Source organism: Hibiscus syriacus, unplaced genomic scaffold, assembly GCF_006381635.1.
Source record: "Hibiscus syriacus cultivar Baekdansim isolate YM2019G1 unplaced genomic scaffold, ASM638163v2 tig00110204_pilon, whole genome shotgun sequence".
NCBI classification, from domain to species: Eukaryota; Viridiplantae; Streptophyta; class Magnoliopsida; order Malvales; family Malvaceae; genus Hibiscus; species Hibiscus syriacus.
In genome coordinates this window covers 750,278-772,542 of record NW_024062626.1, presented here as the reverse complement: position 1 = coordinate 772,542, position 22,265 = coordinate 750,278, and the positions used below count along the sequence as shown (strand labels likewise).

Sequence of the window (22,265 nt, the reverse complement as noted above, 5' to 3'; positions counted from 1 at the left end):
TGTTGAGGGACCATATTGCAAACATGCTAAATGTTGAGGGACCATATTTGCAAACAGACTAAATGTTGGGGGATTATATTGCAAGTTTTAAAAAGTTTGGGGACCTAACTGAAAGATTTAGAAAAGTTCATTGACCATTAATATCCTTTACCCATAATTAAATTCAAGGAAAAAGCTTGACACGCATGTATCGAACTTAAAGAAAAAGTATTGGAATATTAAAAATACATGGGATTCGAACAAAAGATTATCTATAAAATTATATATATTTTTTAATAATTTAAGATAATTATAAAATAATAATTATTTGTATTTGTTTAAACATTAATAATTAATCATTTAAATTAATTATTTTTAAAGAAAATAACACTTGCTTTGATCATTGAGGTTATTTCATTGGTTCAATTTGTATAAATTGTATGCATTTTTAAATTGAGAATACAAACTAATGTGTACATGTACTATGTTTTTGTGAAATTTTTAATTATAATTATATTGAAAATATTATTTGGTTTTATTCAATTTAATAATTATATTTTAAATAAAGAATAATTTAAGTATTATTTGATAAATTAAAAAATAAAAAATAAATACTAAATTTTTAATGGGTTGAATTTCTCAAGGTTTCATGAATAAATTCTTAATTTTAATAATTTTTAAGTTGAAATAACATTAGATTAATCTATTATCAAGTTCAATAAAAAATTATTAATTGATAGATTAAGTGTTTCAATAAAGTATAATCTTTTTGGGTCGTTCACATAAAAGTCAATCTTTAAAAATAATTAATTAAAAATCAATATTTCTAAATTTATTTAAATAAGAGTTCAATCTTTTAAAATAATGAAAGAAAGATGTAATATTTTCAAATATATTCAAATAAAGAGTAATTAAATTTTGGAGATAAATAATTAAAGTAATAAAAATAGCATTCATATGATAACAAATAAGTATTAATCTATATAAAAAATAATATAATATCATCGAATCTATATATTCATGTATTATAAATAATCAGTGTAGATAAACTAGTAATCTAAAATAAACCATCGAAATTAATAAAATAACTTATGGTTGACATGCAAATGAAAGCTTTAAATGGTGAAATTAATAAAATTACCTAAAAAATAAGGGTAAAGTATAGTAATGGTCACTAAACTTTTCTAAAACTTTCATTTAGGTCCCCAAACTTTTAAAACTTGCAATACAAGCCCCCCAACATTTAGTCCGTTTGCAATATGGTCTCCCAACAGTTACGCCAGGGACCATATTGCAACCAGACTAAATGTTGAGGGACCATATTGCAAACGGACTAAATGTTGGGGGATTATATTGCAAGTTTTAAAAGTTGGGGGACCTAAATGAAAGATTTAGAAAAGTTCAGTGACCATTACTATACTTTACCCTTATTATTACATGAATTGTCCAAATATTTTAACGATAAAACTTAAAGCAAATTACATACTAACCCAAAAAAAAAATAATAAATAAAACAATGTTGTAGAATGAGCAACAGACTAGTCGGACGAGTTTTCAGCTTTCCTTCCTTTGAGTCCAAGATTTGACTTTAAAAAAGGATTCAAATCTACACTGATCTCTCCTGCAAATCTCACTCATTGTTCCCAACGAAACTATTGCCTTTTCTTATATATATATTTTTCTAATAAATTCCCTCTCTGTTTCCAACAATGGAACAGTCAGCATCAAACCTCAAACTCTTTCACTTCTAGTGGTTTCACTTGGTCACTCCAACTAAAGCCCTTCAATTTCATATCATGCTCGTGTAAATCGAAAATGGGTTGTCTTGTTATTGCTTCAGTTTGTTTCTGCTGATTGGAATGAGCTTGAGAAGTTGATTTTCTTTTCTGTCTTACGTTTGTTTTCGTAGAACAAATATATAATTAGAAAAATGATATCGGGAGGGATGAATTTGGTGATGACAATTATAGGTTTCACAGCGAGTATTATGTTCATAGTTTTTATTTGTACACGTCTGATTTGTGCTCGGATTCAGCTCAGAGCTTCTCGGAGATCCCTCGCAGTTTCTTCAAGATCTGATCTTAGTGTGGTGAGTTTTTTCCCCTTTTTAAGGAAGGTTTTTGTGGGGGGTCTTAATTCTTAAAATTTCCAAACCTGGGTTGTGTTCTGTTTTTCTTTAATATATATGTATAATATTTCTGCTCAATTTCAATTTTTTTCCATAATAATAGTTTTTTAACATTTGGAATCCGATTGTCTGTGGTTATTCAACATTAGCAATGAAAGGATGAGTTTTGAGGGTACTGGAGATTAGATTGAAGGGTTTTTTCCCCTAATGTTTAGGAATTTTGAATTTTTCCCCTTTTGTGCATTTCTTATGAGGAAGTTTGAATTTCTGTATGAATTATAGTTGATCTTTTTAACTTCTGCATTTCAACTTCTAAAATGGTTTCCACAGAAATTTTGTTTATTGTTTTTTTGTGCGGTTCAGAAGTTTTTCTTAAATTTCTTAGAAGTGATGTAATGATTTTGGAGGATTTTTGGCTTTTAGGGTTCAATGCCTTTGTTGATATGTGAACTAATAGGTAGATGAGAAAAGGAAAAAGAAAAAGGAGAAAATGTTTGTCATTTTAGGTAGATAAGTGGCATCAGTACACTATGTTATTCAGACTTGGGTGAGAGTCTCGGATCGGTATGTGTCCCACAGATATGTTCAATATTCCCAAAATTAACATGTGTTTAGAGTGTTCTTGGAAAATATGTGTTGGACATAGATATTCCTAGAAAAAAGTTGAAGAATTTGAGCAACATAGTCAGACATTTTGCTGAAACCAACCAGACAAAATTGAAAATCAGAAAGTAATAGAAGTAAACCCGACTCATTTTCATGTTTATTCACTTTTCAGTTGTCTCATTCTTTCTTTATGGAGTGATCCTCATTCATTATTGATATTGAATTTCGTATATGCAGCTCGAACGGGGTACACACGGTCTTGAGCCTGTTGTTGTTGCAAATTTCCCGACGAAGAATTTCTGTGAGGAGTGCTTCTCAGCTAACAAAGATGCTCAGTACGTGCTCGGAACCTTGCTTTGTTTAGGAAATTACTGCACGTTTCTTTACTATATAATTTTTACATTATATCATGAAGATAATTTTTCTTCTTTTTTTTTCCCATGAAAAAGTGCTAGATGCCTAGGATTTGCAGGTTAGTTATTACTTTTTGGTGTATTCATTTTTCTTTTCATAGTGAAGATGTTGGTATTAAACATTATCATTCCTTTGGATTTTCGAGCTTAAAATAGTATTGAGATGAATGCCTAATAAAGTGGTTTGGCAAATTGAAAGGTTTTACTTTAAGGTCATGAAGCATCATCAAGTCACAAATGTGATAGACAATGGACGGTTGTTCAGATATTGATGCTATTTCTGTTAGGGCAAATTAAGCATTTCTTCTTGTGTTTGTCCGTAAATGTCTTTATATGGGAATTAGTCAGTTGTTTTGGCTTTAATAGTTTTCCCCCCACTAAGTTGGACCATTTATTCTGCAAATAATAGAGTAAAATAACAATGAGGGAAGAGGCGGAGCTTATGTTGCTCTGACTCTTCATTTTTCCTTGGAGTGCCCATGTTCAACAGCTTTTTCCAACATATTCAGATATGGGTGTGATCGGAAGATGACCCTCTATATATATCCTCCCAATACATGGAAAACTTAGAAAAATTTTAAACATACCTGTGTCAGAAACATACATTCGATAATCATACCGGCGTGCAAGTAGCATAGGACAGCAACCAATGAGATATAAAGAATAGAAGGCAAAGCTTAAGTGGAGAGGATGAATAGATGAGACAATTGAAATCTTTGGTAGATTCCACCTTGATTGTATGTATACGAAATCACAAATAGTATGAATATCGGGGAAATTATCAATGTTTACCACATGGATGCTATAGTGATGACATGTTATGGTGAAACTCATTGTGCGATGAAGAAAATGGATGTAATTTCGAATGGCCTGATGTTGACCTATGAAGCTTAAACTCGGTGCTTGTCTTTTTTCTTCCCTCTAGTTGTGTCTTTTTAATATTTACTGGTCTAATTGTACATTTTACCAAGAAGCTTATTGATGCTGCTAGGTGTCTTAGCATCAATAGAACTTATTTCTTTTAACCATTGCTTAACTTTTTCCCTCCAAAAGTCATTATTGGTTCTAATGTGGACTTACGGCAGCTTTCTGTATCAGTAATGGTGAGTGCATAAATTCCAGTGCGGACATAAAACAGCAACATTTTTGTTTTTGGTTTTGCCTCTGCTGTGTGGTTTAATCCTTCCTGCATAAATTTCTTAGGATCACTTGTAAGCCTTCCAAACTGATATTCTGCATCTCGTATGCTGTACACTTGATGCACAAGAGGCAGGGAAATAGGGACAAACAGAGATCGGGGATATGAGGGAGAGGGAAAGAAATTTAGGGTGAAAGAGAGGAAATTCAGGGAAAATAAGAAGAAGAGAGATTGAACCAATGGGAGAAATATTTACTCGCAAAAATATAAATATTTAACTCCTAATGCTCCATGACCAAAAACTATTTGGGAAACAGATATTTCTAGTGGGAAAACATAGATACTTTTCTTTATAGCTGTCCCTTTTTGTTTACTGTTTCCATCTCTCACCTATGCTAACTATGTTACTCTTGACCCCGGTGGAAGTATCAGATATAGGCATTTGCTGATAGGAAATGTTTAATTTTTTAAAGTTTTCTATGTATTTTGAGGTTTCTTGGAGAACCGAATCCCCATTCTCATGTCTAGATATGCTACAGACACTAGTTTGGGGAATATATACTTAAAGAAAAATGAACAGTCGGAGCCACAAAGTGTTCTAGTGCTAGATTTCTGAAGTTAGCTAAAGTTCTCTGTGCTTGAAATTTCCTTTTTTTTTCTCGTTTTCTTCTTCTTGCCATGTTTGGAATATGTAGGCATGAGCTATGGCCAGTCATATTTGATTCATGAGCTAGCTTCTGATGCCAAGGTGCATTTGGGTCCCAATAAAGGAAGATTAAAACACAATAATTTGAGGCCTTCCAATTTTGCATAACATTTTGTTGGGGGGGGGGGGGGGGTTATTTTTAAAATTTTGCATTTTTTGCACTGACAGTGCTTATGCGAAGTGTTATTCTTATTCTCCATCTCACATGCCTAGATATTGACTGCCTTTCTGTTTTTACTTTTTGTGCTATAAACATGCCATATTTTCAATTATGATTTGATCCTTCTAGCATTTTAGTTATCATATTATTTAAGCTTGTTACACGGTGTCTTAGAATTCAGGGAGTGACCTCTCATCTATCCATATTATTTAAGCTTTTTGATGATAGAGATGCTATAGGATTGTATATGTTCTTAGTTCTTCTTAGTAGAATATCCACATTGGTGATCGAATCCGAACCCTATTTATATCCGCATCTGGTTTTCAAGTCATAATGTTAATTATAGTCCGTTGCAAATAGAAGCTAATGGAATCCGGTCTGGTTTTCTTTTTTTTCTCCTCAAGTTATTTTGGTGTTTATAGTTGCTTTTTCGCGATCTTCGGTTTCTTAGGATTTGGGAAGTAGTGTTCGAGCTAATCCATTTTACATAAACTATTGGTTGAGAGAGATACTTAAGATTTTATAGACGAGTGAAAGCTATATTATTCGGACTTAGGTGGGGGTGAGTGTCGGATAAAAGGGATGTTGTCCGGAAATGCTTTGAGCACAAGTTTTGGACTACGATATTTGTAGAAGAATAGGGGTGTTCATTCGCTTAAAACGGTGGCTGACCGAATCGAATTATCATTAACCAAATTAATCAAACTTTTTTTTAATCGTTAACCGAACCGAACTTTTTTTGAAAACATTAATCGAACCTAATAAATTTCGGTTAATTCGGTTAATTTTCTAATTAACCGAATTTTTTTATATTTTTCTAATTTATATAAAAATTGAATATTTTTTAATTTAAAAAAACAGTTTACAATTAATTTAAATAATATATAATTATAAAATAAAAATTTTATATGAAATTTTTAATTAATTAATATTGATTTAGGTTTAAAATTTATTGGATCTTAAATTATTAATTGTGTTTTAAATGGTTTGGGCTGAGCCCATATGTTATATATAATATATTTAATATTTAAAATTTAATTATGTTAATTAATTGATTTCGAACCAAATTAATCGTTAACCGAATTTTAAAAAAATTATTAACCGTTCTCCGACCAAACTCATTCGGTGGCCAACCGAATTAACCGAACTAATTCGGTTCGGTTGGTTAATACTTTAAAACCTAAAAATGAACACACCTATAGAAGAATGCAGTCTGAGGCTCGGAGCAATATAAAGCAAAATTCTGAAGTACAATCGAGGGACTAGGAATCATTTTGCGTCATGATTCTTCTGATAATGTAACTGATGATTCTACGTGACAGAATATTGTTCTTTAGTAATGCAATTTGAAGTGTTCTTGCATTCCAGGATTCTTATTTATTTCATCATAGTTTGTGTTTAGAGCTTTTCATGTATTTTCGTCAGTTGGATTGCCTATAGCATCTTAATCCGTATGCGACTAATAAAAATGTTGAATTGGCAGGTGCACAGTTTGCCTTTCAGAATACAGTTGGGAAGACACCTTGCGAATCCTCCCCTACTGCGGGCACTCCTTCCATGTAACATGCATCGATATATGGCTACAACAGCATTCCACATGCCCTGTTTGCCGAGTATCACTACGCGAATTTCCCGATAAGAAACGGTCGATGCAACCATTGTTCAGTTCTGCCATTCGATCGCATTTCGCCAGAGAGTCTTTCGACACACACGCTTACAACTGTTTGTTGAGGGGGCAGGGTTTTCCATTGAGAACCCACAACAACCCTGCAATGGAACCGATTCAAGGGAACTCTTATGTAAGCGTGGGGAGAAATGGAAACCCAGAAACAGGGGAAAACATGTCCCGTACGATTGAAGATGATGAAAACGCCATTAAAGAGTCGATAAAGAAGCTTGTGGAATGCCCTTCAAACCCTTGAATTATCCTTGTTAGTTGATTGTAAAGGTCTCCTGGTTGTGAAGTGGATTAGTTTCCTTTGTTATTTTTTTGGTGTATTCTTGTAAATATGTTTGGCTCTGGTTTTGGCAGTTTTGTCGACTCAGTTGCGAAACTAGCATTAAATCTAAGTTATTTTTACTACATGACCAATTTAATTTTGATTGGATGAAACTGAAAAGTTTTAAAATTTTAAAAATAACAATTAAGTTATCTGCAAACAATTAGAAATGACTTTCATCACTCAATTCACCCCCTTCAATTCACCCATCAATTCTACTTCTTTTACTATTCCATCAATTTTCTCCCACTTCTTCCATAAGGCTCTCAATCGCCTCTTCGATTATGGATTGTCTTTGCAAACAATCAGAAATGACTTTTTTAAACTCCGCTAACTCAGGCATCAAAATGTCAAATTTATTTGCATTTCCTTCACCATAATCCCCTTCAACATTCTCTTCTTCCTCTTTACCAATAACCTTCAAAAATAAATTACAATATTAAAACAATTTTTTAAATCCTTAATATTATATAATTACTTTTATTACCATTTTTTTCTTTCTTGGTCTTTTTAACTTTAACTTTGTCATCACTCGAACAACTTCTTCCTTGAATCCGAGTTAAAGTTTGAGCTTCGACCGAGTTAAGTTTAAGATTTTTTTATTTCAATTTTTTTGAGCTTCAATTCATGGTTTCGAGTCTGAGTCGAGTTCAGCAATACTCGAACTCGACTCGACTTGTTTACGGACTTAGCTATAAGCCTATCACTGCCATTTCAATCCTCTTGTAACAACAATTCAATTGTTTTGGGTTGCATGATGTTCCTATCTCCAAAAGAAAAACCCCATGCCAACTTTGTCAATGCGTTTGCTACCTTGTTTCCTTCACGACGGACATAAAAAAAAATTATAGGTTCCAATCTCTTTCGATCATATTAATGATATTTGGTGCTATGAGATGAGAGATTCACGAGCCATGTTAGATCCTTGTCTTAGTAAGCGAAAGACCTCTTTGCATTCTGTTTCAACGTAGAGGTGACGTAAATTCATGTTTCATACAAATTTTATTCCCTCATAAACTCCCTAGAGCTCCACATCGACTATCGAATAATTACATTTTTATGTTAGTTTTTGTTATTTTTATTACATCATAATATTAACGCATTAATAACTTAATATATATTATAATTTCATTACATAAATGAAATATATATATATATATATATATATTCCTTTTTATTTATTTTTATTTTATCAATTAAAACTTTCATTTATTTTTATTTCCCATTTGGTTTATGTATTTCTTGTAGTTTTTTTCCAATAAAATTTTATTTAGAAAATAGACACGGTACAACAAAAGCCCAAAAAAGCTAGAAAATAAATCAATGGATCTAGTAAGCCCAAGCCCAAGCCCAATGCCGACAAACCCTGGATATCATTTTTTTTTAATCTAAAGTTGGTATGGTGTAGTTACATTAGACCTTGACTATTTTATATAGTAACAAGACATAAGCTTTCTGTGCATATATTTTTGGTATAGAGACCAGACGCTTAAGGGATTAGTTTAAGCTGTTTCATATACATGATTTCTAATAATACAATATTTAAGAGAAGAGACAGATAGCTAGCTTTGTTGATTCTTTCCCTTACTCATCATCTTCAATCCATATCTGTACCATTGATCTCCTTGGTTTACTGCAGAAAAATGAAATGAATTGACGCCATAAGAACTCGACGGTGACGATGATGAATCCATCTGTTTCGCACTGTAAACGCTCTTATTTTCTTCACCATCAGTGGAGTCCAGCTGCTGAAAATAATCCTCTTTATGCTTCTTGTAACACTCGGCGTTGTTTGCTTCACGTTCATACCCCAAACTCACCATTTTCGCTTCTATTTCTGACCACATGTTTTGCTTCGAATACCCATTATTTTCCTGAAATATTCTTCGTCCCAAGGTTGAGATTTCATGCTCATTCCATATGTTTGTGTTGATCTAATTCTGGGTTTTACTTAACTTTCTCATGGCCGCCACTTCTGCAGAATCTCGAACTTCAATCCAAGCTCTTTCCTTAACCCGGAGCTCGTGTTCTTTGTCGAAACGAGCAGCCTCTCGTCTCCTCCATTCCTGCTCTTTCGACTCTCTTCCTTGCTCTTTATCTTCAACGACCTTCAACATTCTCTCAATCCAAACGTCTTGTGAATCTATCAACTTCTTCATTTGCGAATCCACAAACTCCTTCACGTTCTTCGTCTTCCACCCCTTCTTAACCCTCTTTTGATTCTCCATGAAAGCAAAAGCCGAAAGTTCGTCATCGTCTTCGTCTTCGATGTTTCCCGATGACGAATCGTCGAATTCAAATAAACCGAGGCTCTCACTTATCTTTCGTTCCTGCATGGATTCTTCTCGAGTTTCCTGCTGAGGGTTGCTCAGGACATTAATGTTGGTTTCTGGGACTGAACTTTGAGGATTGCTTGTTTCACCACAAATGGCTTCGAGCTGTTTAAAGAACCTGTAATTTTTCCCATCTCCAGCTTTACGTTCTTTAGTCTTCTTATAGTATTTGTGAAGGTTTTCAAACTTCTCTGTACATTTCTTCCCAATTCTCAGGTACCCATATTCCTCCGCCATTATTTTGTACCATGATAAAATATATAACAAAGTTAAACATAAAATATTAAATTAAAAAAGGATTAAAAGATTATTCCAAAGCATTCCTTTCTAATATACTTAATTAAATATTATTTTAAGTTTTTGTTTTGTGAGAGTAAAGGAATGCCAGTAGTTCACTACTTCCGCAAAACAAGAAGAAAATTTTCATTTCCATTTTTACAGAAGAAAGAACATCTTCCTCTCTGTGTTAACTCACAGCTCTGTTGCTTTCAATCAGAAACTTAATAAATACCCATCTGAAAGGAAGGAAAAAAAATCATTTGATTGAAAGCTTTTGTAGGACTTTCCGTATAAGTAGAAAGACAAACTGGTTTCACTCTGCAAACCATATATCATAAAACTGAAACAAGAAGAAGAAGAAGAAGAAGATTGAAGTCAGTTTAGTGCAATGATGATATATATATATATACATAGATATACCTAGATACTTCGTCCCACAAGGGTCCTTTCTGGTTAGCCTCTTTGAACTTGGAATCAAGTCTAGATCTGATCTCAAGAAGAGTAAGGGTTTCTTGCTCGGCCACCGACTGTTTCCGCCGTCGAAACTTCCCATACTCCATCCACCACCAGAAGAAGCTGAAGCAGTAAAAGCAGTGGTGGAGCTGGTGCTAAACCTAAGCAAACCACTAGGCATTGCAATCCCATTGCTGAGCATGTAGTCTGCGTCATTGTAAGGAGCCACTGGAGTCATGTTCCCATGAGCGAGGTATGGTTCAGAAGGCAGCGGCAGGGATGCCGGAAGATGGGTTCTCCTTGTTAAAAGCCGCCGGAGATCAGGCAGGCCGTACTGATCACCCATTTCCATCAGTTTTTTCCCTTGAAGAGTGAAATAACAACAACAGACTGAATAGAGAGGGAGAGTCAAAATGTTTGATTGTGTTAGGACTTTGTATGGATCCGAGTCTATCGCAACTTTCATCACTAAAATTATGTTTACCTTCTCTCTCTATCTCTCTCTCACTCTCTCTCTGAGTAAACTGAAATACAAAAAGGTTAACGTAATTAAGAGCCAATGAAGCTTTGAAAATTATCGGAGAATTACGAGAATTACACGAGGATATGGACATACAAAATACCTCTCTCTCTCTCTCTCTCTCTCTGAGTAAACTGAAATACAAAAAGGTTAACGTAATTAAGAGCCAATGAAGCTTTGAAAATTATCGGAGAATTACGAGAATTACACGAGGATATGGACATACAAAATACCTCTTCATTGAACAAATATATATGACCGTTTCTTAACAACTTAAGTCGGCAAAACTCTCGAGATAATGTTCTCGAGTTTTTTATTTCACGATATAACGTACTCCCAAGATTCATTGCTCAAATAGGGCGAATTGTCGAGTTTTTTATTTCACGATATAACGTACTCCCAAGATTAATTGCTTAAATAGGACGAATTGTACAGTGTTGGCCGTAGGTCGCCATGCCTTCCGAGCGACCTACGGCGTGACAGCTTCCCAACGAGTGAATTAACGTCGAATTAACGTGTGCATGGGACATGCATAACCCAACCCATAGGTCGTCATGCCCTCCGCGCGACCTTGTAGGTCGCCATGCACACCAGGCGAGATGGTAGGTCGCCATGCACGCCCCGCGGCCTTGTCGTGCGCCCTGCTCCCCGCTGCATGCTCGCCTGCTCCCGCTGCTCCATGCACCTTTATTCGCTGCATTATTGCAGCATAATTTTCGCTGCTTCATGCAACAATTATTACTGCAATCCACGAGAATCAACGGCTCGTGATTCTTCAATTATTGGTGCATGGCAGCCGGCCCTTTAATATATAGGGGGTATGATATGAGGTTAAGGAAGCATAAGAAAGAAAGGGAGAAAAGTGTCGAGAGAAAGGAAAGGAATAAGAGAAAGAAGAAGAAAGGGAGTCTGGCAAGCAAACATCGAGGTAAATTTTCATTTTATTTAATTTAAATTAGTTTATTATTTTAAATTATTAGTTTGTTAGTTTAAGGTTAGGGTAAAAAATTTACTTAATTAGTTAGTTTGTTAGTAGTTAGTTATATATAAAAAAATATGTAATTAGTTTGTGTTAGTTAAATAGTTAAGTTGCCATATGATTTGTTGAATTTATATTATATAAAAAATTTAGTTAATTAGTTTTTCAGTAGTGAATTATAATTAAAAAATCGTTTATTAGTTTTAAGTTATATTAAAGAATAGTTTATTAGGTTTGTTAGTAGTTAGTTATATAAAAAAATATGTAATTAGTTTGTGTTAGTTAAATAGTTAAGTTGCCATATGATTTGTTGAATTTATTATATAAAATTTAGTTAATTAGTTTTTTCAGTAGTGAATTATAATTAAAAATCGTTTTTAGTTTAAGTTATATAAAGAATAGTTTATTAGTTGAAGTTATATTAAAGAAAGTTTATTAGTTGTTTAAGGGAAAATTCACGTTTAAGTTATATTTTAAAAAGTTTAGTTTGTTACTTTATAAGTTTATTATATTTATTATATTAAATTTTTTTGTTGTGTTGTAAATTAGTTAGTTAGTTACTTAACATTAGATTATATTAAATGATTTTTTAAATACGGTTGTTTAATTTTTTTTACAGATTCATTCAAATGGCTGACCAAATTCCACTGCTGAGACTTGACAATGAACATATTTCAAGTCATTTGGGAATAATGGTGAAAAAAATATTTGTTTAATGAATTATAATTAATAAATATTTGAATATTATTTTATGATGATTGTGATAAATTTTTTGCATTATTTAATTGTAGGAGGACGAGCAGCGAGTCCTTCGTCTTCGGCTACATAAAGTGCCCAAGCCACACCCATTGATAGAAGAAAACTTGCAAGAGGCTGGATTTTGGTATGTAACATTTGTGCGAGATTACAAGTTGGTCCCATGTTTGATCAGTGCGTTGATTGAACGTTGGAGACCAGAAGCGTACACATTTCATTTGCCGTGTGGCGAATGTACGATAATTCTGGAGGATGTGGCAATGCAACTCGGGGTCTAAACTAATGAGATGTCGGTGGTAATGTCACATGAGTTTAATAATGTGGCACAACTTTGCAGCTTGTTTCTTGGGAAAGCGTCCGTACCATCAGAGTGTAAAGGGTGACGTGTGAGGTTGTCATGGTTGAAGAATGAATTTCAGCTTCAACCAAATAGTACGGAGCACGAAATTATATATGCAACACGAGCATATATATTATAGTTGATTAGGGGAATTTTGATGCTTGATAAATCCGGTAGTTATGTTCACACCCAGTATCTTCTTTTTTTAACAAATTTTGAGAATAGTAGGCAATATAGCTGGGGTTCGGCGATATTGGTGTTCTTGTATCGTGAGATGTGCAAGACGTCATTAGTCGTAAATGATAATAATACATCAGAAATCGGTGGATGCCTGTTGCTGCTACAATCATTGACTTGGCATAGACTTCCATTTTTGACACCGATTAGTCGGATTGCGGTTGACTTTCCACTTGCCGGAAGGTAATATGAATCCTCTATTTTAATATAAAATATTAATTAGAAAATATTTATTTTGATTAAAATTATTGAACAAAATGTCACTATTTTTGTTTTGATTAATTGACAGGTGGAGGCATAAAATTGATGGCACGGGGTTGGTGCACAACAACATTAAAGAGTTCAGGCTGAAGATCGACATTAAAGTCAAAAAGGAGGTATGTATAATCTGTTATTTTTAATTATTATTTAAATTAACTATATATTTGATTTAAATAAATTTTATTGTTTTTGTAATTTTATAGTTTAATTGGAGACCATACATGAATGAAGAAATACTTGTGTTGATACTGCACGATATTTTAGATGAGTTTCAATATTGGTGTACTGTTACACTATTGATCAATTTTGCTTTTGTTGAGATCCAATTTGGGGATAGAGTGTTGAGGCAATTCCACTTCCACCAACCTATTACTCGGAGTCCATGGAATCATGACCTCCTCCAAAACTTAGATGGTCATCGTCAGGTAAATTGGGTTGAGACGCATGACGACCTGCACATATTTGATGGTCGTCATAAAGAAAATGTTAATTGGGTTGAGAAGCATGCAACATACATTAATGCTTGGAACAATATGGCTTCATTCATGCCAACTCTTGACGACATTCAAGACGACGACTTTAATTTTGAGACTTTGGCTTACCTTGCTTATTTTTGGGATAATGGAAAGCCGTTCCTGACAACAATGGTAGAGATGCGACAATTTTTGAGATTTAAGAAAAGATTTGGTAAAGCTGAATACTTTCTACCAAGTGGGAGTGGGAGTTCATCTCAACAACCTGAAGAGGAAATGACCAATGTAGATAATAGCGCACCACAACTGTTAGGCGATGTGGGATCGTTGCATCACGCAGTTGGTGATTCTACTGTCTCAGCATACATACCAGAGTTTGTGCAGCCTGAGGCACCCATCAACCTCCATGTTTCGTCCGTATGACTTTGAACACATGGTAGTTCAAATGCCCCCAATGAACGAGGAGGATGGGTACCATACTCCTGAGCAACCGTAACGGCCACAACGTATCAGACGTCCGCCCCGACATTATCATTCAACAACACCCCGGCATCGACAATAATTGTAACCTCGTTTGCTATTTGTTACAAATTATATATTGAAATTAGACTAGTTTTTTTAACCTTAACAGTGATTTTTAGTATCAAATCATTATTATAATTTCATTACTAGTAATCATTAGTAAATCATTAGTATCAAATAATTAAATATTAATAATAAATCATTTAATAATTAGTAAATCATTAGTATCAAATCATTAAATATTAAAAATAATTAAATTTGATGTATAAATTTAAATCTAGTAGTCCACACTTGTACATCATTTGTATTATTCCAAAATTATTAGTAATAATTATTATTATTATAAATCATTACTAATCATATTAAATCATTATTATGATTATTATTAAATCATTATTATCATTATTATCATTATTATTAAATCATTATTATAATGATTATTACTAAATCATTATTATAATGATTATTATCAAATCATTACTATATCATCAAATCATTAAATATTAAAGTCATTATTAAATTATTATTATAATGATTATTACTAAATCATAATATTAAAATCATTACCAAATCATCAAATCATTAAATATTAAAATCATTACTAAATCATCAAATCATTAAATATTAAAATCATTATTAAATCATTTTTATGGTTAATTGAAACACACATCCATTAAAATCTGTTCAAATCCTCGAATTATAAATGTCATATCAATTAGGTCCCTCTATTTAAAAACTCCGCTCGAATAATTTATCGACAAAAATTACATAAATTCAAATTCAATGTGAAGATATAATAATTTATCACCCTATTAGTATCAAATTATTATTATAATTTCATTATTGCTAATAATTCTAAATAATTACTACCAATCATTAAATTTAATAATAATTTTTTATTACTAATCTTATTACCAAATCATTAAATATTAATAATAATTTAATTATTACTAATCATTACTACCAAATCATTAAATATTAATAATAATTTCATTATTATTAATCATTACTACCAAATTATTAAATATTAATAATAATTTCATTATTACTAATCATTACTATCAAATCATTAAATATTAATAATAATTTCTTTATTACTAATCATTACTAAATAATTATTATAATTTTAAATATAATTCATTATTAATCATGATTAGCAAAACATACTAAATCAAATCATATCATTATTACAAATCAAACAAGTGTTCCATGGATGAATATTAGTTATGTAACGAAAATGGCGTTAATTGAACCACATGTCCATTCAAATATGTTCAAGTCCTTGAATTATAAATCATTACAAAATTAAATCCGGATAATTACATAGAAATACATATATGATTACTAATGATGAGGCCTATATCTTGTTAAATTAGGACAGTTGTTTTTTGAATGGCCTTCACCCCTACATAATCCGCATCTCTTTGCTTGACCTCTCTCTCTAGCATGGAAATCCATACTGATATGAATACGAGTGGACTCAGGTCGACCCTTTGGACTTCTGCGAAGCATTGGATTTGGCAGCCATTCATCATGATCTTTTTTGGGCCAATATGATTCATTCGGGATCTGTCTGAACGCATAGATGTAGACATTTAATATCCTACGTAGGTGAAAGCATTCATCAACATAAGTGTATGCGCTTACACCAACATACATACATGCAACGACTGCATGAGCACATGGATATTTCCATGCCTGAAAACGACCACAATCACACCATTTGTGTTATAAACCAACTCTAAATATTTGGTCTTCTCCTCCGACGTTACGGCGTATGCACAACACGACAAAAGTATGACCAACTCGGCCGAAATTATGAACAACCATAGATGTTGCCAATCGCTCATTTGTTTCCATTGATTCCACCACTGTAGGAGCCCAAGTTTTACCTCTATTTATGAGACTATCAATTTATTTGCCTTTACCCGACTAAACTTTAGTCAATCTAAAGTATGTCTCTTTCACCACACTTGCTATTGGGAGATGGCGTGTACTTTTTAGTACCAAATTAATGGCCTCAGCAAGGTTTGTGGTCATATGTTCGTATCTCCGACCTTCATCGTATGCTTGCGACCATTTTTCCCGCTGTATTTTTGAAGCTCACTTCCAAACACGTTGATCATCGTAAAATACCTTCAAATTCTCCAATATCTTGTCAAAATTTGGTCGACGTAGTTCGTATCCTGTTTCATAATATATTGTGTTAAACCGCAATTAAAAAACCATGTAAAAATGCACAAATATTGAAAATAAAACTTACCCATGTTGACTATCTCGCTACGAATGTGTGCGTTATGAAACTGGTCAATACTGTTCTTGCCAATATGATGGATACAAAATGTCGGATATGCATACGGAGGTATCAAATGACTTCCTGTTCGTTCAATTGCCGCCAAAATACCCGTTCCTCTATCGGATATCAAGCAAACTCCATCTTCACGAACGACATATTGACGTAGATTGGTCAGAAAGAACTGTTGTCTCTCCCTCAACAATGGAGAATGCAATTGAGAAGATATTTCGCTCACCATCTTGAGCAACTACCATCAAAAGTACATGCCTATATTGACCATACAGCCACGTACCATCTACTTGGATCATACGTTTGCAAAATGGAAATCCTTCAATACATGCCTTAAATGCCCAAAATAGTCTATAAAATATTTTCTTCCCTAGCAAAAGTTGACCTTCTTCGTCATATGCTGGCATGGTTTGAGACTTCACTATGGTTCCTGAGATAAATCGCTTCATTGCTTGTAGCAAATTTGGTAGCTCATTGTACGATGTATCTCAATCTCCATACGTCAGCTTCATTGCCTTCATCTTCGCATTCCACACCTTGTCATATTTTACTTGATATCCAAATTGGCTTCGAATAGATACAACTAACACTGAACAAGATATCCTTGGATCCTTTTCAACCATCGCCTTCACGTATTCGCATATTACATCGGAGTCCAATAGTCGGTGGTCTTGTTCGATAGAGTTTCGCAAACATGTGTGCGAACTATTGTACCTCGTGATGACCCAAACATCATGCCTTTGATTTTTCGACACTCTGATCTTCCACTTGCACTCTGGGCCATATTTTACACACCTCGCGTATAGGGTTTTCTGGTTGGACTCTGCAACATGGACATCAACATGACATTCGATGCAGTACTCTTTAATCGCCAGCGTAGCTTCATTTTTTCACTGAATTGCATCCCAACTGAAAATTCACCAAAATTATCGAATGATTTAGTCATTTGGTGCGGAGGTAAATGTGGCATGTCTGGGAATTATGGTGCCCTCGTCGCATCATAGTCTATCTCGTACATGTGAGGAGTAGCTTCATACGGTGCCGGAACTTCATCAATTGCACCTCCACCGAAAATATTTTCATCGTCGCCCAAAACGAGTTCTTCGGTTTCTTTATCTTCACTTGAATCATCATGAATTTCTCCCCATCGATTTTTAGCATCAATATCAACAGCCAATTTCGGTATGTTTCTCATCTCATACTCTGCTGCTGCAGATGTCCATCCGACTTCATTTACACTTTCCAATAGTGCCATAAAACTGTTCGGAAACTTGTATGTCGGCTCCTCAAACTGACTATATAAAGCCATTTCAGATGGATTTTGAGCCACACCTCTTGATGACCCAGGAACATCACATATGTTACGCACATCAACAAATAACTCAATAACTGCTATAATGGTTGACTCATGTAATCCAACCATGGTTCTAATATCATCATCTTCTTCAAGTGGAACTGTAGCATATCTGACTGGGTTGGGGTATATCATAAACATATACCTCAAGCCATCAACTGCAACTCAAAGTTTTCTTTCTATCTTATACTTCATTTCTATAAATGTGATGTCTTTTTTTAACATCATATTTATTGGTTTTTCAGATTGAAAAACTACTCCGACCTCATTTTCCATAATCTGTCAATTATAATGGACAATCGTGAAAAAAACGTTGCTCATTTTCTCTACAAATAAAAAAATAAATAAATTTAGATTAAAAAATTAGATAAGATAATTTCATAAATCATTAAATAATTAATATAATATAATATATTATTATATTAACGATAAAATAAAATTTGTTATTTAACTTGATTGATTGATTACTAATATTATTAATAATGATTTAATAATTATTATTAATTTAATGATTTGATATTTAATGATTTAATAATAATATGATTTAGTAATGATTACTAATAATTATTTATTATAAATTTTTAATGATTTAAATTTGATACTAATCATTTAGTAATGATTATTAATAATAATGATTAGTTTGATAATATTTTTTATTTTTAAAAATATCAAACAAATTTGTTTGGCAAAATTGTCGATATAATGTTCTCGAAATAATTATTTCACGAGATAATGCATTGGTCGGATTATTTCATTCAATTAATTTTTACTCCTTACTAATTTACACATATAATATAAATTAAACAAAATATTTTTTTAAAACAATACTAAATATTTTTAAGCACAATATTTTTTAAAACAAAAATTATCTCGTGCAAATTAGTTTATATAATCTAATATAAACTTACTAACTAACTAACTAACTAACTAATTTACACATACACAACAACAAAAAATGGACAACAAAAAATAATAAATTACACGCGTATTTATGCCTTCTTCCTTTCCTTTCTTGTTTCTTTCTTCGAATCAATCTGTACGTGGGCAAATGTTGTGGAATAATGCCCTTTATGTGTAAATAAAATATTTCTTTAAACGACAATAAATTAAACAAATTAATTTTATATAATCTAATATATTATAATATAACTTAAACTAATAAACTATTTCTTTATTATAATATAACTTAGTTAAAAAAACAACCTTACAAACTAATTAAGCACTAATTTTTTTTATAATATAACTTCAACTTCAACAAATAACCTAAACCCTAAATTAAGAAATTAATTAACTAATTTTTTATATAATATATTATATAACTTAAACTAACAAACTAATATAATATAACTTAAACTAACAAACTAATAATTTATACTAACAAACTAATTAACTAAATTTTAGTTTTACCCTAAACCCTAAACTAACAAACTAATAATTTTATGTAATAAACTAAATTAAACAATAAACAATTACCTCACGAACGATATTTGAGCATTTATCTTCTTTTCTTCTTCTTCTTCTTCTTCTTTTTCTTTCTCTCTGCAAAGTTTCTATATGTGCTTCTGGTTTTGCTTCTGCTTCTGCTTCTATCCTAAACCCCATATCCTTTATATAAAGCAAATAAGCGTTGAATCGTGTAACTATTGAGCGTTGAAAGGCTGTAATTCAACAACAATATTTGCTGCATTTAGCAGCTAAATTAACGATGCAATAATTCAGCTATGGATGCAGGAATCTCCCAGCTATGGATGCAACGCATGCATGAGGGAGCAAAGGGTTAAAGCTTGGTCGCCGGGCAGGAATCTCCCAGCTATGGCATGCAGGGCACACAGAGGGTTAAAAGCTTGGTCGCCTGGCGTGCATGGCGGCCTATGGGTTGGGTTGTGCATGTCCCATGCACACGTTAATTCGACGTTAATTTGCTCGTTGGGAAGCTGCACGCCGTAGGTCGCCCGGAAGGCATGATGACCTACGGCCAACATTGTGCAATTCGCCCTATTTGAGCAATTAATCTTTTGAGTACATTATATCGTACAATAAAAAATTCGAGAATATTATCTCGAGAGTTTTGCCACTTAAGTCGGTCATTCTTTTCCTTAAACATATATTCAATAAATTTAGTATTGTATTAGAATTTATAATAAAAATTATATATAAAATTCTCGGCAAAATCAACGAGATAATGCGTTGATTTTTTTTTTCACGAGATAGTGCCCTCGCCAGATTAATTGCTCAGGTGGTGCCCTCTACAGTCCCGGGGGTAGGTCGCCATACATGCCCAGCGACCTACCAGGTCGCCATGCACGCCCAGCTCGCCAAAGGTCACCATGCAATGCACGCCCAACGACCTCCATGCACGCCCCAACGACCTCCATGCACGCCCAGCTCGCCAAAGGTCACCATGCAATGCACGCCCAACGACCTCCATGCACGCCCAGCTCGCCAAAGGTCACCATGCAGTCCATGCTTGGACTGAACAATGTTGGTGGTTTAGATATGGCCCTGGGCGAGGTTGGAGTCTCTGCAGGGCAACGTGGCATGGGTCTGGGCGAGGTTGGAGTCTCTGCATGGCCGTGCATGCATGCAACGTGGGTAGGTCGCCAGGGAATCCCAGCGACCTATGGTTGGGTTGTGCATGTCCCATGCACGACACGATCCTCGTCACGAGCCACGTCGTAGGTAGCTCGGAAGGCATGGCGACCTACGGCCAACTGTGCAATTCACCCTACTTCATCAATTAATCTTGGGAGAACGTTATTTCGTGAATTATTTATTTCCAAAGCATTATATCGTGAGTTTAGCCAAAAATCTCTGGTACGATTTGAAATTGATGTCTGATGGAGTTTTATCCACACTAAATTGATGTGGGATCCAAGAGCTTTGGCACTTGGGGCGGCCCTACCACCTTGGCTCCAAGCAATGCTTTCAAATTCTGGTCGACACTTGAAAGACGTTGGATGCCTTGTTCTTTTCTAACCATTCATTTTGCTTTTAGGTTTGGTTGTCTTCCATTATCATTTTCACAATCGGATCAGTTTCCACTCATTTTTATATTTTAAATAATGAAATACATAATATTTTGTAATTAATTTAAAAAAAAAATATTTACATTAGTTCTTTGATCTCTTCTTCTCTGGAACCTGGGACGGCTGACTCGTGCGCTCTTCACCAAGCACACCAAAGCCAACAAGCCGGAACAAGAGCCGGTAGATCATCCTCTTTCATCTCAATCTCTTTGCCTAAAGGAGGGGAAGTGGGGTTTGTCTTTGCCTAAAGGGGAAATATGGTAAGGTGAAATGAGACCTACAATCACAGCTGTACATCGTCATCTTTAATCTCACTCTCTTTTGTACGGACGCCTCCTCATTGGCTTCTTGTTGCACGGGTCTACATGGATTTGACGCCCCTCATGCTGGGCCCTAATGACGTGTTTCTTCTTATGTTATAAAAGAAATTATATCCTTTACCAATACATCACGTATTTAGAAAACAGAGAAAATTTTAAACCTTACAAAACTTGTTCTGTAAATTTTTTACATTCTAAGCAATCAACTTGACTACACAGCACAGTGGACTCTACTGAGTGAACCAAAATCACCAATGAGTTCTGTATACCAAATTGAGATTTAGGAAGGTAGATTTGTGGATTAGGTTAGATTATTCATGGCCATTCGAAGTTAGACATTGGATGATAGATTTGTGAATTAAGTTAGATTATTCGAGTTTTGAATGTTAAACTCGAAGTTAGGTTCCCCTTTTTGCCCAACTTTAAGTTCATTATTTTTGTCCAAACTCTTTATCATTTTCAAATTTAGATGAGTAATTCCATCGATTCACGTTGGAGATGTGGCTGAACAAAAGATTGATTCTACCTTTCTTAATTTTTAGTGTTAAATTTGTATTGTAGCATCTGGATTTGGTTTAAACTTCAATTTGGTACATTATATTAAGTTTTATTAATCCAATTAGATACATAATTTTTTTCCTTCAAATTAGTATGCGTAACTTGGTTACTTGGTTCATTCTAAATCTTATAGCTAAAATCGTACGAGTAATAGTAAATATCAGACAACAATATATATGTAAGCTATGTTATTCGGTTTAAATACTAGTAGTAGACACGAATGGGTTTGTTCAACATAGGTATACTCTTTTTTTTTCTTCTTCTTTTGCTTCTACTATTACCTTTATATCTATGTTTAAATGTATGTTGGACATAAATGTCCGACAAAAATAAGAAAAAGAATGAAGAAATCGAATAACATAGCTTGAACGAAGAATGCATTAAGCTTGATCTTTTGTAGTCCAAGTTTGAAGCCTTGC

At 33.6% G+C, this 22,265-nt stretch overlaps 1 protein-coding gene and 1 pseudogene across 1 annotated transcript; one reads left to right on the top strand and one right to left on the bottom strand.

Moving 5' to 3' along the window:
* Positions 1-1,506: 1,506 nt before the first annotated feature.
* On the top strand, positions 1,507-7,138 carry LOC120219120 (RING-H2 finger protein ATL39-like). Its single transcript, XM_039215982.1, has 3 exons — positions 1,507-2,068; positions 2,951-3,048; positions 6,614-7,138. Exons 1-3 carry the CDS (start codon positions 1,910-1,912, stop codon positions 7,050-7,052), a joined length of 696 nt encoding a protein of 231 aa, XP_039071913.1. The 5' UTR covers positions 1,507-1,909; the 3' UTR covers positions 7,053-7,138.
* Positions 7,139-8,636: 1,498 nt separating this feature from the next.
* Positions 8,637-10,626, bottom strand: LOC120219119 (annotated as a pseudogene).
* Positions 10,627-22,265: the final 11,639 nt, after the last annotated feature.